This window comes from Mus caroli, chromosome 1, assembly GCF_900094665.2.
Source record: "Mus caroli chromosome 1, CAROLI_EIJ_v1.1, whole genome shotgun sequence".
Taxonomy (NCBI): Eukaryota; Metazoa; Chordata; class Mammalia; order Rodentia; family Muridae; genus Mus; species Mus caroli.
In genome coordinates this window covers 143,965,148-143,981,770 of record NC_034570.1, presented here as the reverse complement: position 1 = coordinate 143,981,770, position 16,623 = coordinate 143,965,148, and the positions used below count along the sequence as shown (strand labels likewise).

General features: G+C 44.6%; 1 protein-coding gene across 1 annotated transcript in view; it reads left to right on the top strand.

Annotated features, from left to right (window-relative positions):
* The window catches only part of Lamc1 (laminin subunit gamma 1), a 117,051-nt gene that overhangs the window by 95,859 nt on the left and 4,569 nt on the right, over positions 1-16,623 (top strand). The window contains exons 18-27 of the mRNA XM_021185565.2: positions 311-467; positions 5,255-5,460; positions 6,169-6,248; positions 7,914-8,051; positions 9,145-9,289; positions 10,791-10,940; positions 11,111-11,225; positions 12,416-12,615; positions 13,582-13,740; positions 16,369-16,468. Coding sequence (XP_021041224.1) covers positions 311-467; positions 5,255-5,460; positions 6,169-6,248; positions 7,914-8,051; positions 9,145-9,289; positions 10,791-10,940; positions 11,111-11,225; positions 12,416-12,615; positions 13,582-13,740; positions 16,369-16,468 — 1,450 coding nt within the window. The remainder of the gene's footprint in view (positions 1-310; positions 468-5,254; positions 5,461-6,168; positions 6,249-7,913; positions 8,052-9,144; positions 9,290-10,790; positions 10,941-11,110; positions 11,226-12,415; positions 12,616-13,581; positions 13,741-16,368; positions 16,469-16,623) is intronic.

Below are 16,623 nucleotides of genomic sequence, written 5' to 3'. Positions count from 1 at the left end.
AAAAAAAAAAAAAAAAAAAAGGTTGTTGTTTAATGTTGCTGGAGATGGTTTAAAGTCCCCAGGGAAATCAGATTCTCGAGTTCAGTTTGAGATGCCTAGCAGAGATTTAAACGATGCTCAGGGGAGAGGTCAGTACTGGAGAACTGTCAGTAGGCTGTGTGTACAGGAAGAATGGTACCAAAAGCTTGCTGTGGAAGCCAGAGAAACTGCCTGTGCTGTCTGTGTGAGAATGCAGACCTCCCTCTGCACAGAGCTCCAGTTTCCTGCAGTGTGCACAGCCAATCTCTCCTTCCCCGCCCCCCCCCCTTAGGTTGCTGAGCATCGAGTGAAACTCCAGGAGTTAGAGAGCCTCATCGCCAACCTTGGCACTGGGGATGACATGGTGACAGATCAAGCCTTTGAGGACAGACTTAAGGAAGCAGAAAGGGAGGTGACAGACCTTCTCCGTGAGGCTCAGGAAGTCAAAGGTATCGTGATCAAAAACTGTGTGACCTGGTGATCTCAGTTCTAATTTGTATAGTTTTATAAATTCTCAGGGCTTTGGCTTGTTTGTTTGTTTGTTGTTTTCTAGACAGGGTTTCTCTGTGTAGCCCTGGCTGTCTTGGAACTCACTCTGTAGACCAGGCTGACCATAACTCAGAGATCCTCCTGCCTCTGCCTCCCAAGTGCTGTCCTTATTCTAAACTAGGCTTTTCCCCCCCTAAACTTAGGCAAACTCTTTTCTGCAATTATGTAAGTGCCTGAGCTCAGTGCCAGTGATGAGAAGCTGGATAAACCCTCCTCCTGTTTGTAGGATGCTCTTCATTATGGGACAAGTGTGCTCCCAGATGCACATAATAAATGTTCATTAAAAATTAAGCATGGGACAGTAGTAACCAACTTCTCTTTGAGTATGTATGTATGTATGTATGTATGTATGTATGTATGTATGTATCCATTTGGAGTTACCTAGAAAAGCCAGCCTGTCTAAGAATATAGATCAGAAACTAAGTATGTTGCCTTTTCTCTTCATATAGATATCACTAATGTATAGAATTTTGATTTTTTTATGATTATTGAAGTAGGAAAGGAAGTGACTAGACATATTGGTTATGGCAAGTTGGTTTGTTTTTTTTTTTTTAATGAGAGCCCACGTGAGACCTTTTTAGATATTGAAAAGCATAAGATATCAGTGAGTTATTTTAATGTTAGATGCTTCTATGTATTTATTTGGGGTTGCTTGTGTATATCATTGTAAGTGGTAAACACTGCAAGGGACACCCTGCCCATTTACGACGTTCATTTCGTCAGCCACTTTAGCACATGGTTTTCAACTAACATGCTTTATTAAAACAGCAAATTCACACGCTGTTTGCTGTATACACAGTATCACGAGGTTGGCTATATTCTGACATGTGGGGCTAACCAGGATATGATAGAAAGCTCTGGGCCAATACCACCAGCATACAGGACCAGGCCCAGGGCCAAAGAAGGGCAGCAAGTCTGGGCACCGTCATTCCACGCAACTTGGCATAGCTGCACCACTACCGGCAGCATCCTCTGGCCACAGAAACCACATATTTCCTGTGCCCATACAGATGGGTCTGCTGGCTGCGGCTCCACCACACTTCTTTGCATTACCTGCAAGCTGGAAGGACAGTGGGTTCTTGCTTCTCTGAGACCTGGGAGCCTCTCATAGGCTGAAGTGCCTTTCTGAGGCTCCTCATTCGTACGAGTTCCCCGCTGGCCTTTCCTGCTTAGGTTCCAACTAACAGAGAATGAAATGCCTTCATAATGAATGCTTTGGCTTTTGAGACTGGAAATACTCACTTGTAGTTGAGATGTGCTTATACTGTAGGCTTGGGAGAAGGTTATATGGAATGGTGCAGTGCTAACAGGTAGATATTGGGAGTTGAAAGACAATTGACTTGAGCCTCCCAGCGAGCATCTCTTGTCCTCTCTGTGCCATTCTGGAGAACTGGACCTTGAGGAGTGGCAGTTGGGATCTAAAGCGTGCACACTGCTTTAACAACAGTGGCTGATATTTTTCTGTTCTAAACTTGGTTTTATTTTTGTGCAAGGTGTCCTCTAAGCAGGACCCAGTGTGCAGTTAGGCATGGGTTCTTCACTTTGCACGAGTGTTTCAGAACCTTACTGTCAAGTTGCTGTTTTCCAAACACATTTTACTTGATCCTATCTTGGAACTTTCATATTTTTATATTCCTTATAAAATGTAGATTTCAACACAGCATCATACTGAAATTAAAAATGCTCAATTTTTAAAAATTAAGTTCATTTTAAGTGCTATATTGGACATAAAAGTACACATATATTCACAGAATGATAATATTTTGATATGTGTGCATATATGCATAGCCCAAATTTTAAGTCAGGATAAACATTTAGCTCCTCAAATGTTTATTACTTCTTTATGGTGAAAACTGTCAAAACCCTTTCTTCAGACTTTTTAAAATGACGAATGTTGATTATCACAGTTGCCCCAGTTACTGTTCAGTAGCATACCAGAACTTCATAGACTTGCCTAACTTACTGTCTATCCCCCACTATCCCCCACCATCCCTCACCATCTGTCACCATCCCCTACCATCTTCCACCATCCTCCCACCATCCCCTACCATCCCCCACACCATCCCTCACCATCCCCCACCTCCATTCCCCCACCATCCCCACTATGTCCCCAACCCCCCACCATCCCCTACCATCCCTCACCATCATTCACCATTCCCTACCATCCCTCACCACCCCCTACCATCCCTCACCATCCCCTATCATTCCCACCTACCCCCCTCCACTCCCCCATCATCCCTCACCATCCCCTGCCTTCTGCTGCTGTAATCACACTGTATGTTTGATAGCTTTACCACTGTATTGTTGATATCAGCTTCCACATCTGGGTGAGGTCATGAGGCATTTTCACTCTGTGTGACTTATTTCACCTGCCCCATCTATGTAGCTGCAAATGACAGGATTTGATTCCCTTCTGTGGTTGAACAGTATCTCTCTGTGTTTCCGTGCTGTTTCGTTAATCACTGATGGTAGATGCTTTCACTACTTGGCTATTGACGAGACTGCAGGTGTCTTTGACTTTTCCCTGGAATATGTCTGTAGCATTGGGACTCCTGGATCATGCTTTAGTTTGGGGAACTCCCTCCTGTTCTCTATCATAGCAGCACTATCGCACACTTCTACCAGCCGTGTGCAGGGTTTGCTGGTCTCTGCCCTCACCAGAGCTTCTTCTGTGCCATCTCTTTGACAGTAGCCATGCTGACTGAGGTCAGGGCATCTCTCACTGAGATTTTTTTTGGGGGGGGGGTGGTTCAAGACAGGGTTTCTCTGTGTAGCCCTGGCTGTCCTGGAACTCACTTTGTAGATCAGGATGGCCTCGAACTCATAAATCCACCTGCCTCTGCCTCCCAAGTGCTGGAATTAAAGGCGTGCACCACCATCGCCTGGCTCTCACTGAGCTTTTGACTTGAATTTCCTGGTGGTTGATGCCATTAAGACATCTCTCACATCCCTGTTTTTCATTTGTGTGTCTTCTTTTGAGAAATGTCTGTTTCTGTGTGTTGTCCATTAACTCCCCCCGCCACACACACACACACACACACACTCACACACACACTAACACACATACACACACACACTCACACTAACACACATACACACACACACGCATACTCTCACACACACTCACACACACACTCACACTAACACACATGCACACACACTCTCACATACACACTCACACTCACACACTCACACTAACACACATACACACACACACTCACACTAACACACATACACACACGCATACTCTCACACACACACTCACACTAACACACATGCACACACACTCACACACACTCTCACACACACACTCACACTCACACACTCACACTAACACACACACACACACACCCCGTTTTGGTAATGAGCTTTAAAGTTGTTAAGTGCTTCCAGTCTCAGGGTGCTCACTTTCTCCCAGTCTGTGGTTGTCCCTGCTACTCTTGATGTTCCCTTTGCTGTGTAGCCCTCCAGTTTGATGTAATTGAATTTGTCCAGTTTCGCTTTTATTTCCTGTGTTTTTGGGGTCTTGTCCAAAAAAGGATCCTTGCCAACTCCAGTGTCCTGAAGCATTTTTTTTCCTCTGAGTAATTTCTTTTTTTCAGACCTTCTGTTCTAGTATTCAGTTCATTTGAGGTGGTTTTTTTTCTGACTGGTGGAGTTAAAGGTACAGCTCCACCTTCGAGTGGTCATTTTCCATTCCTGTTTCCTGGCTGTCCTTTCACTGGTGCGTGTTTTTAGCAACTCTTTTGAAAGCTGCCTGGCTGCAGATGTGTGGATTTATTTCTAGGCTCTTTTTCTGTTCCCAGAACTAGTCAATTTGAATAGAACTTGAATTTTTTTTCTATATTAATAAAACCTCATGACATGTGAGAATTTAAAACTGGCAGGTTTATATTTGCACAGGTTTATATTTATCGTTTGATTTATTAGGACCCAAGTGTGAGGTTTAAAAAGAATGGAATAGTAAACTTCAACCATGTAGAAGCAGAGATCCAATTGAAAATTGCATACATTACTGGGACAGAGGTGAGGTGGGAGAGGAGCAAAAAGTATAAAGAACAGAGAAGTTGAGTTTGCCACACTTCCCAAGTTTGTTGGTGGGCAGTTTTGTTTGTTTGCTTCTCTGTTTTGTTTCATTCTCAGGGTTTTGTCTTGATTCATGTCAGGTTTTACTTTGTATCCAGGCTGAGTGGGAGCTCCCCTGTAGACCAGACTGGCCCTGAACACACAGAGAGAGAGCCACCTGCCTCAGCCTTCTGAGTGCTGGGATTAAAGGCCTGCACCATTCCTGGTGTCTGCTTCAAATGTCCTTTTTAATAGTTAGTGTTAGGCTTTTAGTACTGGCAGTGTTTTAACAGTATGTAGTTGTGGTTAAATATGGCAGGTGTCATAGTATAATGATCAATTTTACTTTTCTTCATCAAGCATCTGCATGCTTGATTGTGCTTTGCTGACTATTGTATAAGATTGTGGAGCCAGTAATGGGTAGAAAAGGGACTCAGAGTCACCCGAGACATTCAGTGCAGTGAGGCAGGCAGCAATGAAAGCATGATGTGGTACAATAGAAGTTAGGGGAAATGTGTCTAAAAGATGCTGCTGAGGTTATTAAAGATACAGTGCCACAGCTTCACATAGATGGCATATCCCCTCAGATCATTTACAGACTGTCTCTGCAATGCTCTTCCAGATGTAGATCAAAATCTGATGGATCGCCTTCAGAGAGTAAATAGCAGCCTGCATAGCCAAATCAGCCGACTGCAGAATATCCGGAATACGATCGAAGAGACGGGGATCTTGGCTGAGCGAGCACGGTCCCGAGTGGAGAGTACAGAGCAGCTGATTGAGATCGCCTCCAGGGAGCTCGAGAAAGCAAAAATGGCTGCCGCCAATGTGGTGAGGGAGTCTGAAGTTCTGGTGGGTTGGTGGGACCTTGGGTGATGGTGGATTGGAGTGTTGTGCGCATTGCCATCCTCCTACCTGGCACTCCAGAGCACGAGAGCCGTGCTGCTCGTGGTCATTGGGGCAGTTGCTTTTCTCCTTGCTGTAGCAAAGTAAACAGAAACAGGGTAAGACAGGAGAGGTCTGTTTGGTTCCTCGGCATGGGCAAAGGACTGAGGCAGCTGTTGGTAGGGACAGAAGTACGTGGTGACTTCTCATACAGCAGGCAGGTCTAGAAGCCAAGAATGGGACAGAAGTGGAACATACTATACCCCTAAAGGCCTGTCCCGGTGACCCACCTTCTGAGGTTCCTGTCCCGGTGACCCACCCTCTGAGGTTCCATAGCTTCTCCTAAGTGGGGACCAGGTGTTCAACTACAGGAGCCTGAGGAGGTCACTTCAGGTTCAGACTTCAGCGATTGTCCCAAAACAGAACTGGATAAAAACTGAGAGATGTCTAGGCTCTTTCTCTTACTTGCCTCTTCCGCAGCATTCAAAATAAAAATAATTTCCAGCCAAAGGTGTCAATTAGAGGTAAAGATCTTTGAAAATAAGATAAAGCATTTTTTGCACAAGAGTTAGAACAAAAATTTAGTGTTAACACTTGCTTTATGGAACTTAAATAATTCAGTCTTTTGAAAATAAGTGTTTTGTTCCTCTTCAGTCAATCACTCAGCCAGAGTCTACAGGGGAGCCAAACAACATGACCCTCTTGGCAGAAGAAGCCCGAAGGCTTGCAGAGCGGTAAGCTGCAGTGTGCTTCATGGTTCAGGCGTGGTGGTTCAGGCACAGCACTTCAGCTGAGACTTCCATATTGCCCTGTCCCCTCCCACGGCTACTTTCCATTGAGTAACATTCCACTACATTCCACTCTGAAATGTTACCAGATATGCATGCTCTTTCTCTTTCACCTCAAATTAGAGTGTTTACCTTAAGTATTAGAATATAATAGTTTAGAACAAAATTATGCTTATATAGTTCACAGATCATAATTTTTATATTTTTTTAGTTTTAAAGTCGTAAATTTTATAGATTTCTAAGAAACTCAATAGAACTTATTAATTTAAATTTTTCCATTAGTTTTCCAACAGATATCCAACTTTGAGACCTCAGTAGAAAACACTAACTCATTACACATTGGAATGTCAGCCAAAGGACACTGACCCTTACGTTCCCGATTTGTTTGGGTTTTGTGCTTTTAAATTGGTCATAAGATAACTTCTTTGGAAGGCTTTAAATTGCAGGAGGAATCAAATTTTTTAAAATATTTTCTAAAATGGCAAGGATGTTGAGCAAGCATCTGTGTAGGAAGCCCCAGTAGAGAATACTCTGTAGACTTCAGTAGTATGGAGTACAGAAGGAAGCCTGATACAGATGTGAGAACTGTAGATCCTGCCCAGAGCAGCCTTGTCTCACAGGTTCTAGGTTATGTTGATCTTAGCAGGGTTTTTTCTGTTCTGGTAAGAGTAAACATATGAGCCATTGACTTTGCAGAACGTTCATGGGTTCATAGCTGGACTTTCTTACTAAAGGAAGATAGCTGAAAACATGGAGCCTCCCAAGCAAACTAGGTCTTGAAGATTTACTGACCTGGTGGGCTTAATGCAAACACTTAGGATGAAAGTTTCTTAGGCCAAGGGGAATGGCCGCATACTGGGTGCCACAATTCAACACGAAATGGTAGAAGCAGAAAATCCATTAGCATTGCTACCCAGCTAAGATGTATTGCTTGGCTAGAGTCCCTGTTGATACGTTCCTTGCTATTGGGTATTGCATTTTCTGCCGGTAATGAGGGAGCATAAGAAAAGTCCGAACAGAGAGGCTATGCAGAGACTATGCAGTAACTGTGTAGAGACTATATAGTAACTGTGTAGAAACTGTGCAGTAATTGTGTAGACCTGTAGACCAGAAGACTTTATGATAAAGATCAGGCCCAAGGTTTGTGCTGCTGACTAGACACATGGTTTTGTAAATTACTTGTGTTCCAAAGTTAGTCGCCTGCTTCCTTCTATCCCCTCCCTGTGCTCTGAGATATCTTTACTTCCTATCTCATCTGGCCTGGAACTCCAAACTCCAATCCTCCTGCCTCAGTGCTAGGGTTATGGGCAGAAGCTACCACAGCACACCCAACCAAAAATCAGTTTTTCTAAGAAAATACAGATTTGTCCCTGTAGAGTTTTGTGCCACTGATTTTCTTAGAAAATACTCTTTTCTCAGTTTACAGATGCTTTTTGTAAATGGAGCTGCCCGAAATGATTGTGAAGCTCCAAATGCGACTTTGCAGTGTTCCTAGATCTCTGTCCATATTAGGATGTGTAAATATAACAAAGTGTTACCTAAACGTTGCTTCTTTCCCTACTGGACAGTCTGTCTCATGTCTATGGTTTATCTTTCCTCCTACATGTACAGTCATAAACAGGAAGCCGATGACATTGTACGAGTGGCAAAGACAGCCAACGAGACTTCAGCTGAGGCATATAATCTGCTTTTGAGGACCCTGGCAGGAGAAAATCAAACTGCGCTGGAGATTGAAGAGCTTAACCGGAAGTGAGTGTAATTGGAAAGTGGCTCGCAGTCCTGTTCTGTGAAGAATCAAGTGCTGTGGATTTGGGGGATATCCTCTTGCATATGAGGTTTATCAGTACTGTGGATTTGGGGGATATCCTCTTGTATATGAGAGTCATCCGTGCTGTGGATTTGGGGGATATCCTCTTGTATATGAGGTTTATCAGTGCTGTGGATTTGGGGGATATCCTCTTGCATATGAGAGTCATCCGTGCTGTGGATTTGGGGGATATCCTCTTGTATATGAGGTTTATCCGTGCTGTGGATTTGGGGGATATCCTCTTGCATATGAGGGTCATCCGTGCTGTGGATTTGGGGTTACGCTCATGTGCATGAGGTTCATCATGCTTTCAGAGTGGTAGTGTGATTGGGGAGGGGATGTCCAGCCACACCAAGCTCCGTAACTGCACAGGATGGTAACCAGCCTAGCCATGCACTTAAGAGTCTTCCTTTATGGAAACTGGAGAGCGGACATTCCAGTGCAGTGGAGAAAGTGCGCTGAGCTGCCACCCTTTACCTGGGCCTAAAGGGAGAATGTGCAGACTGAATAACCCTATCTAAAAGCTTAGGGACCAGAAGTGTTTGGGGCTTACGAGACATATATTTTGAACATTTGAATACATAATGAGATTATGGATTAGATTCAAGTCTCAACACAAAGTTCACTCATGTTCCCTAACACATAGCCTAAAATGTAGCATAGTATTTGTAGTGTATCTGCATTTTGATAGTGGCCGTCACATGGGAGCAGGTGTGAAATTCTCCTCCTGTGGTCTTGCAGTAGTGCTAAAAACATAACAGGGTTGGGATTCGGGGTTAGGGATGGCCAGTTCTATATACAGTAAGCTAATTAGAATTAGAAAAATGAAATGTAACTTTTAGCTAAGTGTTGCTATCAGAATAAGAGCTTTGAGGTGACAACATTTCCTTTGAGGTGTTTGGAGATGTTGTCCCAGTGAAAGTAACTAGATTGTTTCTGGTTAATATTAAGATGTTTTTTTAAAAAAAAAAAAAAAAGCCCACCAGCTGCTTTTTTTTTTTTTTTTTTTAATGAATTCCATCATTTGTTTCTTAGGTATGAACAAGCAAAGAACATCTCTCAGGACCTGGAGAAGCAGGCTGCCCGAGTCCATGAGGAAGCCAAGCGTGCAGGTGACAAAGCCGTAGAGATCTATGCCAGTGTGGCCCAGCTGACCCCTGTGGACTCTGAGGCCCTGGAGGTATGTGTGCAGAGGCTCTGGTCACTGGAACCCCATCACACCCCTGTCCCTCTAGTCTGAGTAAGAGCCATTTTGATAGTGCCCTGCCTCTCCCTTGCAGACCTACACCTGACTCGCTGGTAAAGGTGAGTTCTACTTTGAATTATGCAAGTAGAACTTAATGAGATGACGAAGTATAGATGTGAAAGGGTGAAGATTACTTGGTGATAGGAACCCTTGTCAAACTCTAGTTGAGTTACTTGAAGCACAGTCTGGCTAGAGCCTACCTCCTAGGCGTTGTGTAACAGATCTTGAGAGAGCAAGAAGAACCACACTAGCCTACAAGAACTATACCAGCCAGCATCCACAGAGGCAGGTAGAATATTCAGGAGTTGGTAGTGTTTTATTTCATGCTGTAGGCATACATTTTTGCTGCCGACTTCTAATAAGGGTTCACCCTCTCCCCTAGCCCACCCCCCAGCAGAGGTAGTAGAAGAGAACAGTTATTAGGACATGGGGGACGTGGACTTCTTCAGCAAGAGTTCCTTAGGGGCGAGCTCGATCTTCTTTCTCAGCATTGCAGTCCCATAGCAAACACCAAATACGACTCAGCAGCTGCAGTCCAGTCCTTTCAGCAGGCAGACACTAGACAGCTGTAGTTCAATCCTGAGGAACCCACCAGGCTCGCCAAGTGGCCTGAGGTGAGGCCATAGAAGCAGCAAGCTGCTGTAGGAACCTTACCAGCAGTTCTTGGGCAAGTTTCTCTCAATGGTGGTGTTGTCACCAGTGGAGCTCAACAATGCTATGTAAGGTGAACCAATACATGTATGTGTTAGCAAAGAATAGTAAGGCAGAGCAAACCAGACCAATGTTCTATGCTCATCTCCCACTATCTGTGGGGTCATATTTTACTCCTTCATGAAGTGTCCTTTCACCTGTGTCTGCTTCAGGAAAACATTCTTTCATGTGTCTGCTTTGGCAAGACATCCTTTCACCTGTGTGCCTCAGTAAAACATCCTTTGACATAACTAACTTTCCAGAGAAACTAGAAGTTCCCACTTCATCCTTCTAACCATGGCTCCTCAAACAAAGCCTTTGTAGCAATAGTTTTAATACTAAACTTGAGGTGTACGGTCTCATTTCCTATACCTGAGTTATCGACTGGGATTCCAAGGTTGAGGTCTCTTCAGACACCTAATGCCACCTGAGTCCATTTGTATGAAATATGGAAAGAGATAAGACTGCCGAGGTGGTGGCAGTCAGGGGTAGGGTAGGGGAAGCTGCGGGGGGGATGGGGGAAGGTAGGGGACCCAGGGAGCCAGCTTCTTGTGGATAGAGCATTCTGCATCTTGACTAGGGTATGGGCTGCCTAAAGCTGTGTATTCATCAAAGTACAGAAAACACTGGAAAATCACTAACATATACCTGGTTAAAAAATTTTTTTCTTTCCACAGATTTTTGCCCCCTGTCATTCACTGTCACGTTTTCATTTAAATGTAATGACTTTCCATGCTTGTTACAGAATGAAGCAAATAAAATCAAGAAAGAAGCTGCAGACCTGGACCGTCTGATTGACCAGAAGCTAAAGGATTACGAGGACCTCAGGGAAGACATGAGAGGAAAGGAACATGAAGTGAAGAACCTTCTAGAGAAGGGGAAAGCTGAACAACAGGTCAGTTTGACTTGCCACTGGCTGCATTTCTTGAGGCGACAATTTAAACTGCTCAGGTGGTGGCCTCTCCGTACGCTTCAGTCTCTGGGCTGTGACTGTGAGGGGCTTGTCTGTTAGCGGGAAAGGCTGACCCCGGAAGGTTTGTTCTCTGACCTGCCTTGCATTTGCAGACTGCCGACCAACTCCTAGCTCGAGCTGACGCTGCCAAGGCCCTTGCTGAAGAAGCTGCTAAGAAGGGACGCAGTACCTTACAAGAAGCCAATGACATTCTCAACAACCTGAAAGGTGCGGGCCCAGTAACAGCAGCATCTTCTGAAGCCCCCCAAGAGGCTGTCACTCGTTCGCTTTTCCGTTGTTTTGAGCACCATTCTCTCAGAACAAGAGTGTGGGAATTCCCATAGACTATTTAGATGCAGTGGTTAACCATGGTCTTTTACCATCTTTACTTCATCCTCTACACTCTGTGTGTGTGTTTGCGTGCATGCATATGTATGTATGGTTGTATGTGTGGGTATGTGCACATGTGTGGGCAGACCTGAAATCAGACTTCAGGTATTTTCTTTGCAGGCTCTCCACTTTTATTTATTGAGGCAGGATCTCTCACCAAACCTGAAGCTGATGTATTTGAAAGAAAAATCAGGGTGCCTCTGTCTTCTCATTCCTTTGCTCTTCACTGAAGACCAAAAGCCACGTGTGAGAGGGTGGCCTCCGATTAGACGAAAATGTCACCATAGTCTGCCTGCTTAAGCTGACTTTAAATGATACATGATAATTATCTGTCACTTTCTCTGACTCTGATACTTAATTCTTTGTTTTAAAGAAACATGCTCAGTCCACTGAGGGGCTGATTCCTGTGTGATAAAAAGAATCACAGGCAATGTAAATGAGGAGGGTTGGCAGACACACTAGCTGGGAGTGGGGGCTTTGGTGTCAGCCGGCCTGTTTACATCCCTGCTCCATGAGTTAGCCTCTTCATTTGCAAGAAGAGTGTCATGCTGCCTGACACACAGTTGACACTAAGGCACTGGCTACAGTGTAACAAACATGCTGGGACTCTGCTTGGAGTGGCTTCTCAAATAGGACCCTCTCAGAAACAGATGTGCATTCCTGTGACTTGAGACCTGGAAAACCTGCATGGGGCTGTTTTCTTCCTTTTCTGAGATTTCACCCCCATTGTTATTTTAAAAACAAAACCAAAAAAGACATAGATTTTTATCTATTATTAAACAAAATCCAATTGCTGTTTTGTGGAAGGTTTTTTTTTTTTTTTTCGGTTTTTTGAGACAGGGTTTCTCTGTGTAGCCCTGGCTGTCCTGGAACTCACTTTGTAGACCAGGCTGGCCTCAAACTCAGAAATCCGCCTGCCTCTGCCTCCCGAGTGCTGGGATTAAAGGCGTGGGCCACCATGCCCGGCTTTGTGGAAGGTTTTTCTTCTCTGCTGTTTAATTCAAATCTGTCTCTTGCACTCCTTTTAGATTTTGATAGACGCGTGAACGATAACAAGACAGCCGCGGAAGAAGCTCTAAGGAGAATTCCCGCCATCAACCGGACCATAGCTGAAGCCAATGAGAAGACAAGGGAGGCCCAGCTGGCGCTGGGCAACGCTGCCGCTGATGCCACGGAGGCCAAGAACAAGGCCCATGAGGCGGAGAGGATCGCCAGCGCCGTGCAGAAGGTGAGCACTTCCGTCTTCTCCAGCTCCTGCTCGCATCGCACACAGAACTCTCTGGAACCACCCCTGTCTGTTTCTTTTCTTTTCAATGCTAATGAGAATACGTAAGTACAATGACCGAAGAAAGAGAATCAGGAAGAGGACTTTCTACTGTCTGGGTGTTGGATTGAGTTGTGAAGGGGGTGGTGTTTACGTCATAGTCCCCGCCCACCAAGTTCCTGCCCTCTCCCTGCATAAACGTTCTCTAGACCCTCCCTCCATAGCTGCTGTGGCCAGCACTACAGAGGCTGTCTTCACTCACGCTAAAGAGGCATTTTTTCACCGGGCGGGCGTTGGTGGCGTTAATCCCAGCACTCGGGAGGCAGAGGTAGCCTGGTCTACAAAGTGAGTTCCAGGACAGCCAGAGCTATAAAAGAGGCATTTCTTCAGGCCGGCTTTTTTATGTTAAGGAAAGATTAGAGCTTGTTTTAAAATTAAGTGTTTTGAGAATCACAGAACATTTTAATTTCTTTGAAAGGGTTAGTTTTAAATAGATTCTGTTTCATGAGATGCTCATATTTCAGGATGTAGTCTTTGGTAGATGCTAAACTCACAAGAACAGTCAAGTGTAATCACTGCATTGCAGCGGAAAGTGTTCACAGTTACATTTTTATTTGTTGTCTGTGTGTGACCTCAGCTAAACATGGTTATACTAGGACAGGGAATTCTCAACATTAAAGAAGAGGGCACAATGAAAAAAACTGTATAAAATGCTGTTTGTGTGACAATGATTTTTTTCTTTTAATGAGAACCTAATGAATAATGAGTTGAGCAGTGATAGTAACTGTCATTGTGAGGTTCTTTCTGGACTGCACCCTGAGCCATTCTACAGATTATAAAGGGGAGTAGGTGTGTGCTCTAGAACAGGGAGTGCTGCTGCTCTAGGAGCTTTGGCTTGCCTCTGCCGACCATTGCTTCTCCTGTACCCAGAATGCCACCAGTACCAAGGCGGACGCGGAAAGAACCTTCGGGGAAGTTACAGATCTGGATAACGAGGTGAACGGCATGCTGAGGCAGCTAGAGGAGGCAGAGAATGAGCTGAAGAGGAAGCAAGATGACGCCGACCAGGACATGATGATGGCGGGGATGGTAAGAGGCAGAGGTCAGGGGTGCTCACTGGGAAGGACCCCACCCCCGCCAGATGCCCAATTCCTGTGAGCTTCAGTTCGTATTGCATTTTCTTCGTCAAGAATTGGGTCAGTAGCTTGCGTAGAAGACAAAGAATTTGGCTCCTTTGCCAGGTATTGATGTTGCACAATGGCCCCCATCCCAAAGCACAGCTGCAGCTCCAGAACACTTAAAACAAAACAGAACAGAACAGAATGCAATTGTGGGTATGTGATGTTTTTTAACGAAGTTTGAATGGATAATTCCTACACGGGATAAAATAATTCAGAAAAGGAGATTGCAGTGAAAAGCTCATTTCATTCCCAGTTTTCCCAGCTGCTCGCTCACTAGAGGCGGAAGCCAGTTTGTTATATAAGACATTGGTGAGGCACTCCGTAGCACTGCATGGAAGCACACCGGTGGCCTTAGGCCTGCTTTCCTTGTGCACCGTCTGTGGTAACGTACACGTCTCATGCCACGTGGAAGAGTGGATCTGTGACTCTACGGGGCAGGGGAGGATGAGGGTCAGCTCTGTTCATTCGGCGCTGTATTCTGCATTCAGAAGAACTTCCTGGGGTGGTAGTGTTACTGTCCCTGTCCTGTTCCGTGTTGCAGTCACAGGGACAGTGTATATATCAGCCTGTTTGCTCACATCCTTGCAGTGGCAGGAAGAAGCCCAGTTTTCCCAAGCCCCCAACACAGGACCTCAAGCTGGGGTTTACTTTGGGACAGAGTGCAAGGCCTGTGGAAGTGATGCCAGTTCTGTACACAGCTCTGTACGGCAGCTAGGTTGCTTGATTTGGAGTCTTACTTGTTTATTTATTTGTTTTTGTTTGTTTGTTTGTTTGAGACGGGGTGGTTTTACTATGTAGCTTTGACTGACCTGGAGCTCTCTGGGTGCACTATAATTGCTTTGAACTCATAGAAATCCTCCTGTCTCAGCTTCCCAAATGCTGGGATTAAAGGTGTGCACCACCAAGTTAAAGAGCTGAGATTTTAAACTTTGTGTTGGATTGTTCTGTGATTTTTTTTTTTATGCAAAGCGAGGCTCAAATGAAAATGACCATGAAGCAAACGTCAGTCTTTCTCTCATATGCAGAGTCTCTCTCTGGACTTCATTTTTAAAATTACTTATTTATTTCATGTGTTTTTGATGCATGCGTGCCATAAGGCACATGTGGAGGCCTCGGGACAACTGGTGGGAGTTGGTTCTTTCCATCCATCATGTGGATGTTAGCATGAGAGCTCAGGTCGTCAAGCCTAGTGGTGAGTCCTCTTTCCCAGTCAGCCATCTTGCCAGCCCTGTGGGTGCACTCTGAGGGAGCATTGTATTTAAAGCACTGAAAACAGCGAAGGATACAGATTTGCCAGTTCCAAAAAGGGATCTGGGTTTACTTCAAAGAGGGAAAACTAAGTTTTTCTTTTGTTATTTTTGGTCCATATCTTTCTGAGAGCAGCAAGCCATCCCTCTCTGTACTCTCTCTTTTGTAACTACATCAGTTTTGAAAGGCCACTATTCAGCTAGTATTACCTGAGTATAACATTTTCTTCAACCAGACAGGTTGTGGTTCTTTCTGGAAGACACCGAAGGCCACAGGTTAAACACGGCCCAGCCCTGTGTCCCAGTCCCAGAAACTCACAGGAAGCCTGTATGGGCTCCGAGGACAGCTGCAATTGAAACTGAATTAAAATTTTTTTTTCTGCTTTTAAAATTCCCACAATGTTTTGATCCCCAAATGTTTGCTTTGTCCTGACCCCAAAACTAGGAAAAATAATTAGTGACCGGGAGTGCAGAGCCACTCCTTTCTGTCCTGCTTTGGGTTTGTGGGGAGAGCATCTGCTTTCTGATACAGCGATGTTTCCTTTTCCTCCGCTGCATCCTGTGACTCATGCTCTGTGTGTTTGTTCAGGTTTCATGGAACGTTCCCAAATATGTTTACCTTTGGTTGGCTTTGAAAATATCCATTGTTGTGTGTGTGTGCGTGTGCGTGTGTGTGTGTGTTTATAAGTTGGCAGAGAATTTTCAGAAAAGCCTCACTTTCTGGAGTAAACTCTCCAAGAATAGAACATCTCTAATAATGAGGGCCCTGAGAATATCCACATTCTAGAATAATAATTCCTACATTCAACTTGAACTTACAACAAAATAACCTGTTTCTACTTAATCCATTTTATCATGTGTTTGCCCCAAAGTGTTCTCAAGTTGGGAAGGGAGAAAATGGGGTAGTATTGGTTTTCTGACTACATACATCATTAGGGGTACCCAGGCACAGTAGTACAGTCCCAGCATTCCGAAGGTTGAGACAGGAGGACCTTATATTTGAGACTAGCTTAGGTTACATAGTAACTCTGTCTTAAAAAACAAAATAAAACCAAAAAACCAAAACAACAATAACAACAAGCATATACTGTCCTATGCAGTAGAAATAACATCCTCCACCTGAAGATACCACCCCCAAAAACCCTGCAGTGAGAGCGACTCTGATTCATCACTTGGAAAAGGGAAACACATCTGAAAATAGACCTGCTGGCTCACTGGAGGAAAATATTTAGAGAAGAAGAAAACACAAAGTCCGAAGTATTCATGCTGTTTATCCTCTTCCACTACAGGCTTCGCAGGCTGCTCAGGAGGCTGAGCTCAATGCCAGAAAGGCCAAAAACTCTGTCAGCAGCCTCCTCAGCCAGCTGAACAACCTCTTGGATCAGCTGGGTAAGTAACAGAAGGGTTGCTGCAGCCACCGCTTGCAGGGCTGAGTCCACTGATGCAGAGTCACATTCTCTAAAAGCATTCATTAAGGCATTCATATTAATGTTTTGTTTAGCTCTCGCTTATTTAAAGACACCTTGTACACAGTGTCTTGCTTG